This window comes from Anser brachyrhynchus, assembly GCF_964034855.1.
Source record: "Anser brachyrhynchus genome assembly, chromosome: Z".
In the NCBI taxonomy this organism is placed as follows: Eukaryota; Metazoa; Chordata; class Aves; order Anseriformes; family Anatidae; genus Anser; species Anser brachyrhynchus.
The window spans coordinates 66,115,045-66,130,921 of record NC_137697.1 but is presented as its reverse complement, the minus strand read 5'-3'; the positions used below and the strand labels follow the sequence as shown (position 1 = coordinate 66,130,921).

The following is a 15,877-nucleotide window of genomic DNA, read 5'->3' as shown; positions in this document are numbered from 1 at the left end:
GGCGAGGCAGCAGCGCGGGGAGGCAGCGCCGCCAGCTCGAGGTGAGGGCGGGCGCTGGGGGGGGCGTCCCTGGCAGAGGCGGAGCGGCTCCTTCCGCGCCGCGGCCCCCGCCGAGACGGCGGCGCCGGGGGTGCTCGGGGCGGGGAGGGACCCCGCAGCCCCCCCACGACACCACCAGCATCCCCTGGAGCCCCCCACTGGCACCACCATCACGAACCCGCTCCGCTCCCGCCACCCCCGGTGGGGCCCGGAGCCCCCCGACCCGCTGTGGGATGCCGCAGTCTGGGGGCGCGGCCCCCCTTGGTGGGAGTCGGGCGGGGGGCGCCCAGGAGAGGGGGCGGCCTTTTGCAGCGCGGCCCCGCGGGGAGGACCCGGGTTCGCGTCCCCCACCGGGACGGGGATGGGTTTTTTTCCCTCGGGCGGGGGGAGAGGGGGGCAGCGGCGCCTCGACGTCCCTCATCCTTGTGTCCCGCAGGTGGCCGTGGCCGGAGTCCCCGAGCTGGTGCCGAGGAGAGGATGGAGGCCAAGTCGGTGCCGTCGGGGCGCCCCCCGCCGCCTGCCGTCATCCCCCGGGGGCGCTGGTGCCTGGCTCCCGGAGCTCGGCACCTCGCCTTCGGCCTTTTCCTGCATGCTCTGAAATAGCGGCGTTTAACGCGACTCAAAATCGAGGATGTGGAGTGGCAGGTTCCCGGTGGGTAATTCAAGAGCAGCGGTGCCAATTTCCTAACGATTTCTAGAATGACCTTTTTTATTTATTTCTTAAAATTGGCAAATTGCATCCTTGTGCGTGCAAACTTGGCCAGAGGCTGCAATGCTCAGAAACATGCAGATTATAAAACTGATGAAAAATGGACAAATACACAGAATTTTTTCTCTGCAGTTGGAGCATGGATGAGAAAGTTACAAGTAATTGAATGATAAATGTGAGTTGCTCTTTTTTCTGACACTCTGCCTTCCCTTTCGCACATGTACAAACGCGTGCATATGCACGGTGTGCGTGGTTTTTTCTCAGAGAGCGGAGTAGGAGGTAAATGAAAATAGACAGACCTGCATTCTGCAAAACACAGGCACAAGTTTTGTTGAGGACAATGGAAGACTTAGAATAAAGGAAGCTAACAAGAATGAATGAACGAGCCATAGTTCTTGTTCTTCTATACCAATGCTTTTTGTTCAAGAAGCATCCCAAAGAGTAGCCCTGATGGCCATACCTTAGAGATAAGAAAACTTTTTCTTGCTGCAAAAGCTTTTCTCTTCAACTTGTATAGTCAGTTTCTGTATTCAATCCAGTGCTATCAAGACTTGCTGTTTCCTTTTGTCTCCACGTATGGCCTAAACTGCCGGGATAATAATGCTAGTACCAAAGAAGAGCAGCTAGCTAGCTTTGCCCACTAATAAATAAGAAGCTAAAGAGCAGTTTCTTGATCTTGGCTCTGTGTCTGGCAGTGCTATAATACATGTAATGCACACATCGATAAAAGAAAGCACTGCTGATCCAGAATCACATGCCATATGACTTATCCACATAGGAAATCTAGGGCTTATATCACATTATATGTAATATCTTTGAACAGGAGAGAAACAATGTGAAGGAATAACACATAATAAAATGACAGAGGATTCTTGTAAAGTCTGTAGAAGAGCCACCAATGAGCAATACCTGATAAAACTGTTTTCCTTAAAAAACAAAAACAAACAAACAAACAAACAAAAAAAAACTCCCTAAAAAATCTCCCTATTGTGAACTCATAGTTTCAAAAGCAATTGACTCGTTGGCTTTTTTCAAGTGAACCCATATTTAGAAATTGCTGTACACCCACATGGTACAAGGTTCCTACAAGTTTTTTCAAATTAGTATCCAAAGCCATTAGTTACTACTGGGACACAGCTGTTGAGCTGCAGTTATTAAAGAAAAAAATATTTAAGAAAACATTGCTGCGTTTTCTATCAAGTGCAGGTAATACGAAGAGATCGCTATTCAGAGGAAATTACAGCGATGTTTTTGTACCCGCTGGAAATTTTATACTGCATATAGAAGTACCTAAAATTTGCCAGTTAAGTGTATTTTTTCTGGAGGTTTATAAGATAAAGTACTCCATCTACTCCAAGAAGTGTACTGACAGTAAGATAAATGGGAGTCTCTCCTGGATACTGCCACCTCATGAGTGTTCCTCTAACTGGGAGATAAAGCAGCATAGCTATACAGAGGCTGAATTACTACAAACTAAACATAGAAACAGTAAAATAACTAAGGCTATCACTTTGCCGGTTGGGATTGTTTTTGAAATAAGCAAACGCTTCAATCAAAATTTGAAAAATAAATGTCTCTTAAACTTTGCATTAATGCAGAGACTGAAACTCAAGGAGAGTGGGTCACCAAAGGGAACTTTATCAAAAGATAAAGCAAAGGAAACCTTAAGAACTCTTCTACATCTCATCAGTCAAATCCCAGTTGTGGTGACCATTTCAGTGCATTATACGTATTTTGTGCATCACAAAGGAAGCTTCTGCAGTAGGATACCAAACCGTACTGCAGCTTGAAAAGCTTGCGATCTCCTTTTGGTTGTAGGTATTTGGCTTTCTGAGGAGCTGGAACAACAATGCACAAGAAGAAGCCAAATGTTCCAGTATTGCTGGCCATTCAGTCAGGGCTCCATAAAAAAATCGAAGCCAATGAGACTCTTTTTGCTCTGGGGGATTATGTACATAACACACTCTAAAAGCATTTTTAAAAGATCCCATTAGCTCTTTAATTGGAAAGGGCTTTTGAAAGGGCAATGTACTTCCTTTTTGCTGTAAGTTCTGGAAAAAGAAGAAAATCCACTATAAAGAAAGATCAGAACTATAATTACTTTGAAATTAACTCTGAAAAAGTAGTTCCTATAGAACCACAAAAGATTACACGTTTACCTTCAACTGTATCATAAGTAAAGATTACAGTGCCTCTTCAAAACAAATGAAATTAAGAAATAATATTCAAATCAACATTCATTTAGCAAGAAATATTAAATATATCAAAAATACATTTACTATATTTCATTATCTTGCAAATGTTTATTCCAGCCACTGTTCACTGTTCTAACACTCTGATGTTTCCGTAGCAAGAATCCATACTTTTAAAACTTTTTTTTTTTTTTTAGGTATCTACAGCAAGTATTTTCCAATTTAAAAAAATGGTTAGCCATATGAATCTCTGATGAGTTAGGCTCGCCATGTCTCATGTTTCTTTACCCTAGTTGTTAGCAAATTATTTGGCATTTCGGTAGAATGAAGTCAGGGGCTGAATCATAATTTGGAGCCTACCATTAAATATGCTTCTATCTATAAGTAATAATAATAATAGTAAAAAAAGTTTAGCACCCACATATGCCTATCAGCATATGGTATGAAGTTTCTAAAAAGTACTTTTTACACTTAAATAAAAACTTCAAGCTTGATTTTTTTTTAAATTATATTTTAAATCAATGTAATTTATATAATCTTTTACTGTTTCTTGTGAAAAGTAATAATGTTTTGAAAAATTAAGATTACTTTTATGACACAAAATTATTTCTAACCTAGAAAGAGAATCCAAAAAATTGAGGGTGAGTGTTGTGGTGCAGCATAGCTCTCCTGGGTGCATTGCCTAGCAGAGCTGGTCAGGGTGGTCAAGTTGCCATCCATGCCAGACATGTCTTTCTTAGCCCACGGAATCAGGAAAGGACACGTGCAGACTGCACAACTGCTGCTTGACCAGGACCTGCACTTTTGTGACAAGGCAGATACAATCTAGAATTTAGTGGCATGAGACATGCTGCTTGAGAATGAGCACCGGCAGATACCTGTATGTTCAGATCATGTTTACCAAAATAATACCACTCTGCACTGGTTGTGCATGTTACAGTAATTCACCAGTGGGAATCTCATAGTTCTTGCTAGCCATACCAATTTTCATTATAGTAGGCAAACCCCTCATCCGAACCATCACTCAGTGGGGAAAGAGATTTCATAAAAGGCATTTGTGTATATCAATAATTCCTGTTAATAAATTCAGACCCAATAAATACCCTGTTTGGCTATTTTTATCACAGAGTTTAAAAAATACGTTTCACCATATTACACTTTTAATCAGCTGTGAGGTGTCCCAGTTTTATTAAACAATATTCAGCAACCATGAATAATGTACAAATCAGATTTTATTTTATTTTATTTTATTTTATTTTACTTTTTACAGGAGACTAAATAATTCAGGAGGAGAAGCAATCCCTCTTAAATACCCATGAAAAGGCCAGTGAAATAAAAGTAATGCTCATTTATTAAACATTCAGTTCCTAAAGGGTGGGAGCTGAGCATTTTTTCACTTTCTCAAAGTGAGAAAGGCCAGGATTACATGCATCTCTGTCTACACTGAAAGGATATATTTTCTTCTGTCCTTAGTTACTCACATTCTCTATATTTGTCTGGAAGCAGGGCCATAACAAACATAAACTCTCAAAAAATAAAAGCTATGATGTATCTCTGTCCACCTATTTATGTGATACAGGAAGGACTTAGAGGGGCAATACATACTTCCATTTTATTTGAGGTTTACATGTATCTTGAGGTAGAAATACTTTGAGAAAAGCTCTGAGCTGGTCTTAAATCAAAATCATACAAAATCTGGTTGAACAGAAGCTAGCTTATCATTTTCTTAAAATACTGTTTTCTGGATCTGAGTAATCACTGCTGCTTTACTTTGTTTCTATAAAACATACAATGTCAATGGAATTAATGTAATTTACCAGTGTAAAATAGGAGCATCTCACTGGTGAACCCAATCTACATTTTCAGAATTAATATTTCTGTCAGTGATTTCAAAGGCCAGCCAGAGAACACTCATATGCTTCTAAGGGACAGAATACAGCTATTGCTGTTGTTCAAAAGCTGCTCTAAATAATAAAGTGTTATTTATGTCTGATTTTAGTAAACCACTGGTGCTTATCATACATGTTAAGCAGGAAGAGTAATAATTTTATTGGCAGACAAGGAATAAACTATGACATTGATGATAGACAATTTAGGTTGGCACTTTAAACCCGATAGATAGTATGTAACATTACTTCAAACATTTATTCAGTGTCCTCTGATGACTTTTCTACCTTGATATAATCATTAGTCAACCTATCAGTAAATTTGATTGCAATGCAGGGTGAAGAATATGAGCTTCATGTAAGAAATTATATTCTGAATATAGAGTAATAAAACATGCCTTGATAAACATATGAAAGTCTCAACTCTGATGTTAGCTGATAAATACCTGAGTCTAGGTTTATCATATGGCAGTTACGAAGGCATATCACATGAATTTACACATGCTGTAATAAAATGAATAAGCACAATTTATTCTCAATGATACCTGAAACTAATTTTAATTCAACTAATCATTCCTTCCTAAAGTATTTCACCAAGTGTCATGGAAGATAGTAATTTTAGGAACAGTAACATGCATTCAGAACAGCGTCTCTAACCCAGAACTATTTCTATCCTCATCAAGATTCTTCACACAAGGGATGGAAATATTCCAAAAACATCAATGTGTTACATAATAATCCCATGTACAGCAACTGCGGACAGCAGAAAGCCAAAAGCTTGTATCACTGAGTAATCAGTCACAACCTGGTGTCTTCTCCTTATGTTTTGGGTGGGTAGGAACAATAACATTGCTCTTCCCAAGCAACGGGACTGCTGTACTAGTAAACTAAATAGTCCTTGGGATCATTCTCTAGCCTGGATGACAACTAAAATAGTCTGGCCATGCTATCAAACCCTCAGAGCCTCCAAACGTGCCCGTCCACATGCATCCAAATGCTGCGTGGTCTCAGAAGTCATCTGGGAGGTTGCTGGTTGAGCCAGACCACACCAGGCCATTTCCCACTCTTTCCTCCATGAAGGTAATCTGATCAAGTTCCAGTGCCTATATCCTTACACTTCTTAATTTAGTACTTCATATGCAACCCTACTGCTTCTGTTTACCTTGCAAGTTGCAATGGATGAAATTCTTAAAACCCTCAGTTAAATTTGTCATATGATTCTGTCGCTTGACTGTGAGGTACCAGATGGTGATAAAGAGAAAATAGGCTTTGTTGCAGTTCCGTAATTGAAAGCCAGATGGTGTTACTAAGGCTGATAAAGGGAAAACAATAATATATCCCTGCCCTACTCTGCTTCAGATTTCCAGCTATTGCTATGGAGCTGAAAATCCATCTGTTCAGACATTACTCACTATATCATGCAGCTTTTTTGGAAGCAAATTTCTGAAACAGCAACAGGTCCACCACTTGCAATCTTTAATAAATTTTGAAGTACATTAGAATAACATTAAAACTGCAATTTTAAATTAATTTCTGTTAGAAAATGAAAATAGTTGAGTCTCTGCAACTAGTAATAGTGTGTTTTATACAGGGAAACAAATCTTCAACTTTAACTGATTAAAATTGAACTACTGTAATAGGAAACTTGTTACCTAGGAGAAATATGGTTTCACTCTTAATTTAGTGAAATCTGAGCTTTTATCTATAAACAGGTATAGAAAAATAGCTAGTCTGCTATTTCAAATTTGTCAAATATTTATTAGAAAAACTTGCTTTACTGTGAGTTTACTGATTTGATTTCTTTTGTGTGAGAAAGTTTCAATCATCAGTGGGTGTGTATCAAAGTAATAATATGGTTGCAGGCATTAAGCAAAAGTTGAAGTTGGCAGGGAATCAGAGAGGCAGAAGAAACAAAAACGTTTTCCTAGCAGAAAATATTTTGCTTAATATTTAGGATTATGTTAATTTCCATAAATAAATTTGCAACTCAGGGACATATAAATAATTATCTAGTTTCATGAACTGATTTGTGTTGTTCTTATTCACAAAAGGGGTGTATTACCCCTATGCAAAACTGCATATACTTATCTACAGATCTAGATATTAAAAAAATATTACAGATGCCCTAAAAACTATACTTTGTGATGCCTGACTTGTTGCAATCCTGTATTTTCCAGGATCATATGTTCAGATCAGCGATGAAATTCACCCTCACTGAATGTTTTAGGCCCACACCATGTACAAGACAATAGCTAGCTGCTGGGGCATGTCATGTCTGCTTTGTGCTGGGGATGTGCTAAGTAACGTCTTGGTATGTGGCTTCAACCTTGGTACCACCAGGGGGAAGCTGCTTGGGTTATTCTAGTTGGGCACTCAATTGTATTTTGCAGGACTCCAAGCACAGATGCAAAGCAAGTTCATATCTAGAAAGAGCTCCTTTAGTAATTTGATTTGCTAATATAGATGTACCCAGCTTGCAAAGGATTTATAACAGAAAAACAAAAGAAAACAACAAAAAAGAGTTTTTCAAAAATAAACTTCTCAGTGTTGGTAAAGAAAAGTTCTGTTGCTGTATGGTTACATCCAGCTGCAATTGCACTAGTTTGTACAATATTTAAGTGTTCAGATATTTGGTTTCCTGGCTCAGATTTGAAAGAAAATATTGTGTAATTCATGAATGAGGTGAGTAGAATTGTAGTTACCTGAAGAAGGATGTCGCTCAAAATTGAGGAATGTATCAAACATCCTTGGCTTGGATACACAGATGATGGTTGGCACAGACAAATGAAGAGGAGTCACATGGACTGAAACTGAATTCAGTGGAAGGACTTTGGCATCCCCTCTAGTCCCTTCCCAGTGTAAATCAGAAGACTTCTGTTCCAGCTCAGAATTTGCTGAGAAGAGTGAGAGATCTTGTCTGTACGAATGCCCCTTCTCCCCTCCCCAGCTCACCTCCTAGTGACTTTTGGAGTAGTTTGGACAGGCTCAAAACTCAAGGTTACCTAACCTGTCAGCAGATCTTTACCTACATTTGCTGACATTCGTCAACTAATTCTTTGGTTTCTTCCACATGCAGTTTGGCCATTTGAAATGTGCACGTGGTGACAAGCTCATGAAAATTTAAGTTTTGTTTGTTTTTTTTTTCCAGAAATGTACAGGTACATTGTGGATATGGATACCACAAGAGCGCCATCAGTTAGAGCAAAATATATGATTCCAGATTTGATAGCCTGAGGGAGGTGAAGCTGCTGCAATCCCATACCCCCAGGTCCAACCAGCAGGATGTCTGAAGGTGTATTTTCAGCAGGAACATGCACAGAGCTTACACATATACAGCACATGTATACATGGCCAAGTGCACAGATCACAGGCAGACACTGAGAGCACTCACACAAACACAGCACCAATGGCCTCATCCTGCTCGCTCTCTGCATGAGCAGGACAGAGGTTTACTAAGAAAAAGGATATATATAGGTATATACTTATGTGCAAGGTGGATCCCCCTGGCACCTGTGCTCAGGCATTCAGTCTGCCGAGTAGCTGCCCTCAATCCCCATTTCCAGTTGCTGGCACCTGGAGGCATGAGCTGCCAGGACCACAGTCCCACTCCAGATGCTGGGACAGCACACATGCATACCCAGAGCCAACTGGGACGCCTGGTCCCGCAGCTGACACCACCGTGCTCTCATACCCAGAGCTGCCCACAGAGACCCACTCAATGCCTTGCTCCTTGTGGACCTTGGAGGTGAAAGGACACATCTATTATAGGTATATGATACTGAAAGGGTAGCTGTATGAAAACGCTGAGGTGTCTGGAAATTTAGAATAATTTGGGGGGAATGGTTGAGTAGGCAAGGAGCAGGGCTGGATACACAGATGATTAATCGGGGAAACAGGCAAAAACAAATGTATCATAAAATTTTCTTCTCTACCTTGCCATATGCATTTATTATAATTACATCTTAACATTCACATGTTAAGAGCTAAGGCATCTCTCCTTCTGTATGTTTTGGATGGGAACTTTAAAAGGATTTATGAAGTGTTTAATGCATGGCTGCTTAAGCAGAATAAGGGGTTTTGCAGTAAATTGTTGTTTTTTCCATGACAAAAAAGATTGCAGTTATTCAAAATTTTGTCAAAAAGGGACTTAGAACCAGCAAACAGGTCAGGTAGCTGAAAATTCCTGAGACCTGGACCTGTTATTCTAATACACAGGAACAAACTTAGAGCTAGTTTTTGTTTTTTTTTTTTAACCTGTAGTAGAACCAGGATGGGCAGTCTCACACCTACTTTCCTCATCCATTGTATCCATGATGCAGCATGGGCACTCTGTTCTCACTATCCATTTAAGAAGGTATTTCCTTCCAGAACAGATTCTGAGCAGCAGTTTATCTGTTCCAGCTTCCTCTATTCCATGTTCTTTCAAAAAACCTGTTCCCAGGTAGAGCCAGTCTGCCAAACCAAACTGCACAGCTTCTTCAGCCCTCACCTGGAGACCCTGCACAGTCTGGGACCCCCATTGCCTTTGTGGTTTCTGTGGACCTCAGCACTGCTGCTACAGCAAAGGGTTGGTCCCCAGTTGACGCAGCTGAGGACCTTACTGCCTGAGCCCTCCATCCCCAGGGGCTCGCTAGCGAAGTTTGTATGAACTCCTCTCTAGCAGTTGTGGCTCCAAACCTGCCTATGCTGGAAGAATAGGGAAAACTAGGAAGCAAACAAGCAAAAAAACAAACTGACCTGATCCTCCACCTAGCAAAAGAGTCATTGTCCACAGATATATGGGGCAAAAGATCATTAGGGGATCCAAGAATATTTTGACCCAGCAAGGGTTTTATTTTTTCTGATTCAGCATAATCCAGGAATTCCTACAGGAATTGTACAAGAATAACAGGTTTTACAGCCCCTTGTCACTTGAAAGCCCATCTTTACAGCATGAAGACTGGGGTCAGAGGCACATGCAGTTTATGGCTGAGACATGCCCTTTCTCAAAGCTCAGTCATCCACACGGAGACAAATTTTCCCTTTTCTCCAGAGCACAGTTCTGTCACTGCACCCCTTTCAGGTTAGCAGCAATTCTCTCCTCTAAATTGACATTTATCTTAGTGGGTTTAGCTACATGGTCCTAACCATAGTTTTTGTGTTGAAGACTGACATCCTTCAGTTTCCCACTCCTTTGTACTGACTGGAGCAAACTGACCTAGAAAACAAAGAGAAGGCCTGCTGTTTTGCTTAGTCAGTTCATCTGACTCTGCTTTTAACAGGACTGCTGTGTGGTCACAGGTTTTTCTTCCCTCCTCCGTTCCGTGAACTCAGCAGCTGTAACATGCTTTAGAGAATGACTCAGCCTCACAAGTTCATCGTGATGCAAACAAGAGTGGGAACATATCCTGAAAGAGGCACACACCAGAATGTTACTGTCATACCTTTCTGAATGTATGAATCTTGCCTTTTAGAGGACCACCAAAGGACCCATCACTGCAGAAAGTCCCTAGCTCTCCTGTTGATTTTGAGGGGGAATGGCTACAACTAAGTCAACACTTCAAGCAGAAGTGGGACAGTAGAAACTTGTCTTTTGTCTGGATTCAATCTTGAAGATAATCAGGACCAATACATTACTGGGTGGGAATGTCCTTTAGGAGGCCCAGAATTGTTTGGCCTTCATACAGAGACTTGAAAGATACCTGTCATTCCTTGGAAACTCTGTCAAGAGGAGAGAATAGCAGATAGTTTAGGTATTTTCTCATATAAAGTGAAGACTTCCATCACGTCAAGCATTAGCAAGAGACCCTAAAAAATAAAACACAAAGAACAATACATGAAAAAAAAATGTGCAGAGAGAATTTTTCAATCTCTCATTTCTGATCAAAGTAAAAAAAAAAAAAGTAGTTTTTGTTGAATACAGTGTATTTTTCAGGTACAGCAGGTCAATGTCAAAAGCAAAGCCATGTCTATTTCATATTCAAGTACAACCCCTTACTGAGGAAAGCCAAAAGCCTTATTTTGTATTCAAAATCTTAGGAACAGAGTGTCTAGACATGCAGCTGGTATGTTGGGGTATTAAAAGGACTTTGCAGTTTTAGCAATGTATTTTTTATTCTCATTCTACTTTTCTGTTCAGAGGGCGAACCTCTGAATTTCTCATCCACAGGAGTAACAACTCTGTGGAGTATCCCATGAAGTATTACAAACCTTTCCTAACATTTTGCATCAAATTTAAAAGGAAAAAAAATAAAATAAAAATTGTTCAAATTGACTGGGTAGTCAGGCCAGAAAGTAAAGCAATGTCTGACTGAAAGTAAAGTTGATACCTGCTCAGCTGTATGCTCCAAATGACAGCCCAAATAGGAAAAAACCATTTGACAGAACAAACCTTGCAAATCTATAACTTGCTTAAAGCATGTGAAAAAAATGTGGTTGTCAAAGGTGGAGTTTTATATGTTTTACATATATGTTCATACGTTTTATATATACATATTTATATAGAGAGAGCAACTATCACCATGTTGATCAACGCTCTTCGGAACCATTCTGATGGCAGCGGTAAGAACAAGAGTTGGCCTGTTAGTACCTCAGCACTACTGTTTCCAAACAGTTAAAGAATATATATATTTTTTAATTAATTAATTTATTTATTTTTAAAACGCCACAAGACTTTTACCACAAGACAAGGCCAGATGCTTCTGGTAACACAGAAAATCAGAAAACAAACACCTTGATAATTGTGGTTAAAGAAAGAAAATTTTAAGATAAACAAAGAATATTTATACTTGTGACTTAAAATTTTTGTTTTTGAATTAAATCAGATTAGTATCTAACGCATTAGTCGATAGAGGTTTGTTCTGTTTTCAGTGACTTTTAAAATATACTTCTAGTGCCAATTCTAATTCACCAGTGTATGTCCTCTAAATGCACTCTGTAGCATTTCCCTCCCACACCATATGTGAGATACATTTTTATAACAAGAACAAAGAGGAAAATAATGGAGCTTTGCTGCTGTTTAGTGAATGGAAATTTTCAGGGTTGCTGGATATCAGTGCATTAGTGGTGGGAAATCAGGTTTTCCCACAGGGTCTGAAATGCTCTGACTGACAACTCTGGTTTAAGGATCACTTGGGAAGGAAGTATGCTGCATGTTAGAAGACAATCCGAGTTATTGCTGTGCCACTGATGCTTTTCTGGAGCTATGTAATTCCCATTGGGCTATGTGAGTGTTTCGTGAACACCAGGTTAGCTTTAGCCCCCTTCTCTCTTATTAAAAAAGAAAAGGCAGAAGAAAGGCAAAGCAGCAGAACTGCAATCTTTTTTCTTAACTATCCCAAAACAAACTGTTAATAAGCAGGGAAGTTTTATGAGGCCATGCCAGTGGAAAGCATCTTCCTTTCCTTTTAAATAAGTGACCACTTGCAGACGACCAGGCTCAAAATATAAAATAACACAGAATTTTAACCACACAATTCCCTTAAGAGACATGTAAAACTGTATCCATATTTCCTGACAGAAACTACTTTATTTTATTTTTTAAGTTGGAATTATTTTGAATCATGGCATAAAACTTCAGGACCTGAAAAAAAGAAAAAATGGATATTTTATAGCTTGCATTCAGATTTCCCCACACTGCTATTAATTTATTCTAAAAAAAAAAAAAAAAAGAATCTCGAGGAGAAACCAGTAGGATACCTATTGTCCATAGTCTCCAGACAAAGTGTTCATTAAACTTTGTCAAAAAGTTTGCCTAAGAAAGCTGCAATACCTGGCCTTCATAAAGCATGCACTGATTTTAAGTTTCACAGAGATAAATTCTCTACCACCGTGCAGTCATGGGAATAAAATTAATACAGGCCAGATCAGAAGCAGTTTACTATAGGTACACAACAGCAGCACACAGCCTCTGCTGATGTGAGCTCTGCCCAAAGGGGGCAGTTTCAGATCTTATAAACCTACAGGTTGCACAACCAGTTCTTCACCAAACTGTGCAAGATAAGCAGGACTACAGCACATTGCAACAGCGAGCAGTGATGTGGATCACACAGGGAGGCTCTGGACAGTCAGGTGAGAAAACTCTAGGCAGTAGCTCTCCTTTGAGAATAATTCACTCCTTTGTCAATTAGTTTGTGCTGAGTTGGTGAAGCCGGTAGGTCATGCTGACATGTATTTCTTAACCAGTGAGGCCTGCGAGGGCCCGTGAAGTGTTAACTGTTGTACTTCAACAATACATTTCCAAACAACAAGATGGAGAGCTGGGGCCTTGTCTTCATCAGAAATATTATTGAAATGTGTTGATGTCAAGAGTTGCCTGAAGCAGGGCTAAAAAGAAGGAACATGCATGCACTACCACGCAGTTGCCTTGGCACTGCTGAGGTTATGTTCATTGTCCCAGAGTGGGTGGCTGCAAGCAACTTTAATACAACCCAGACAGAACGTATTTAAAACTGCTGTGAAATTCACACTGAATCTCAGAGCAAATATCTGCTGTGATAAATGATAGCAGTGCACACTTGCCAGGGCTAAAATGGGCATGTGGCGTGCATTAAAACTAGTTTGCAAAAGCTGATCCCAGCTGACTAGGCATCTCCAGAGGCATTGTTCTTAAAAACTCACATTCCAGTCTCTTGAATTTAAGACTTGGAAAAAATGTAGGACTAAGACAATGGCAATGCTGGAGCCATATCTCAGGAGGCCAAGTATACCCAGGTACCAGTGTCCAGAGGGCTGGGATCTCACAGCCCAAGTCCCCCAAAGACTTCCAACAGGCATGGCCACTGCCTCTGCTGAACATTACTGAGCTGTATCACTGGGTGATTTGGCCTACCCTGTCTGTTCTTGCGGGCTGACTTGTGTGAAATTTTGTACTGAAGATAAGTTCAGCTGGGCTGCTTTGCAAGAAAAGGTCCTTGAGGCACCAGTTTACATATGAAAGGTTTTCTCTGCTGTGGTGAGAGATGGAAATTAAAGTTCACACTTAAACTGGTGCCAATAATGTGCTTTGCATCAATTCAAGGGTGATATGGGGTAATTTTCGCTGGACGTATCTATCTGCTGTAGTGTAAAGCACTTGGAAAGAGCTCATTGTATCTTTAGAAAAAGGAACCGTTAATTCTACAGAAAACAGATGTAGGCATTGGGTAAGTGTGTGCCTAGACAACAGCTACCTGCCAACCCACAGATACCATGCAATTTGGCAAATGGGATTGTAAGGCATGAATAGAAATCATTTTGTCAGTTCCTTGTGTGAGTGACAGATCCTAAGCAAGGGAAGGGCTGTAAAACTACTGTGTAAATCAAACTCTCAGCATAAGCAGTCTCTACCCCCTAGCCTTTATCTTTCATGAAATATTCAAATGTAGACATATTCAACCCTGAATCTGTATGTTGAATAGGTCACATGGTGAATAGAATGGGGGACATTTCAGGAAAAGGCATAATTAATTGCCTTTTTTTTTTTTTTTTAGTCAGAGGAACAATAAAATGTCCCAGTTCTCTTTGATTACCTGGCTAGGCACAGGGCAAATTAATATTCAGTAAATATCGACACTTCTTTTGTTGTGAAAGAGTCTTTCCAAACAGCAGATTCTGACACAGGTCATCAGCCACTCTTCCCCTGTATTCCTCAAAATGCTATTTTAATTGTTGGCTTTTCTCTCCCCCTTAAATAGTTTTTAGCCAGCCATTATGACTTAAACAGCAACTGAGACATGAAAAACAAAGTAAGTGTAGTGTGAAGGTTAGATCAAATGACAAACCATTGGCATCTCACTGCTGAATTTCTTCTTTTATCAAAAACTGCAGTTTTCCTGTTACTGCACTTTCCATACATTAATTTCAGTTGAAAAGGGAGGTTACTCATGCGTAGCTGGTAGTCTGTGTTCTTTGTAGCAGTACTGGAATCATGCATTCTGTATGTACTATAAGCACAGGAAACATCTAGAAAACTGCTCTCTATATGTTTACTATAAGCTTGTTACATAGGCTTAGAATCAAAATTTTCTTTATTTATTTTTTTGATGATTCCTTAGAGGATTAAGAAGTTGTGAGAAAAAGAGAGAAGTGAGCATGGCAAGATATCAGTCATTTTCACTTGCAGGAAATTGTCCCCTTTTCACTGATTCTCCATCCTTTTGCCACGTTCTCACTCTCAGATCTAGGTTTTAAATTCCCAGAGGAGCCTTGAGGATCTTCTTTTGTTTGCTTGAACCTTTGCTATATTATAACTACTTAGGTTGAAATTGCTTGGATTGATTACTGCTTTTGTCATCTCAACATCTCACTTGTTCAGCTAATAAACTGCTCAGAGGAGAATGAATGTGTGCTCAGGTACCCAGCATGGGAGGGTGAGTCTGTCCAGCCTCTTGTTACCAGTCATGGCAGGATCCAAATCTGCTTTGCTTCTTACTTAAAGGTCACTGATAGCACTGTCAGCTGAGAAATACTGACCAGATTTTCAAAGCTCAATAAAGTCAATTAGGAACCCGAATTTCTGAAAATAATCAGGAATTTTGGCAGTCTTTTTTGTTTGTATCACTAGCAGTCTACACTACCCAAAAAAAATGACACTGCTGAATTAACTCCATCTTTTCTCAGGAGTCCAGGAAAGAAAAAAGTAACTGCAATAGTTGCATGTGATTTCAGTCTGAGGGACAGAGGAACATAAAGGCTCCTGTTACACTCTGCTTGTGGTGGCAGTAGTGGAGCCCTAAGTGATGCTTGAAAGGGTCCATACAGTCAACACTGCCCAAAAACGTCCTTTCTTCAGTCTCCTGAAAAATAAAAATAGGATTTCTGTGCTGCCCAATGCACCCACACCCACCATTACAACCTACAGATACTATTTTATTGATTGTGATTTAAGTATAAAATCTCTTGCTTTTCAAGAGATAGAGCTCACTTAAAACTCCATTTGAAGCCAGCTGATCTACATACATACTTAGCCTATGAGAGATCTGGATTTGAAATCTAACAGCTGACAAAGTGTATAAATTAGATGTCAAGGTCACAGACTATAGCACCTGTTTAAGCTGACAAATTTATGTCTTTAACATACAGTACTTTTGCTG

General features: G+C 40.0%; 1 protein-coding gene across 1 annotated transcript; it reads left to right on the top strand.

The window, feature by feature from the left end:
* Nucleotides 1-47: 47 nt before the first annotated feature.
* Nucleotides 48-12,439, top strand: LOC308185713 (uncharacterized protein). The gene is made up of 2 exons (XM_080574203.1): nt 48-691; nt 7,975-12,439. Exons 1-2 carry the CDS (start codon nt 273-275, stop codon nt 8,024-8,026), a joined length of 471 nt encoding a protein of 156 aa, XP_080430329.1. The 5' UTR covers nt 48-272; the 3' UTR covers nt 8,027-12,439.
* The last annotated feature ends 3,438 nt before the right edge of the window (nt 12,440-15,877 follow it).

What these genes read in the sequence shown, in the direction of transcription:
- LOC308185713 (XM_080574203.1), top strand. Translation starts at nt 273, where the DNA reads ATGCCGCAGTCTGGGGGCGCGGCCCCCCTTGGTGGGAGTCGGGCGGGG. An exon ending in TGTGGAGTGGCAGGTTCCCG is followed by an intron (nt 692 to 7,974) that starts GTGGGTAATTCA and finishes TTTTTTTTCCAG; the next exon opens with AAATGTACAGGTACATTGTG.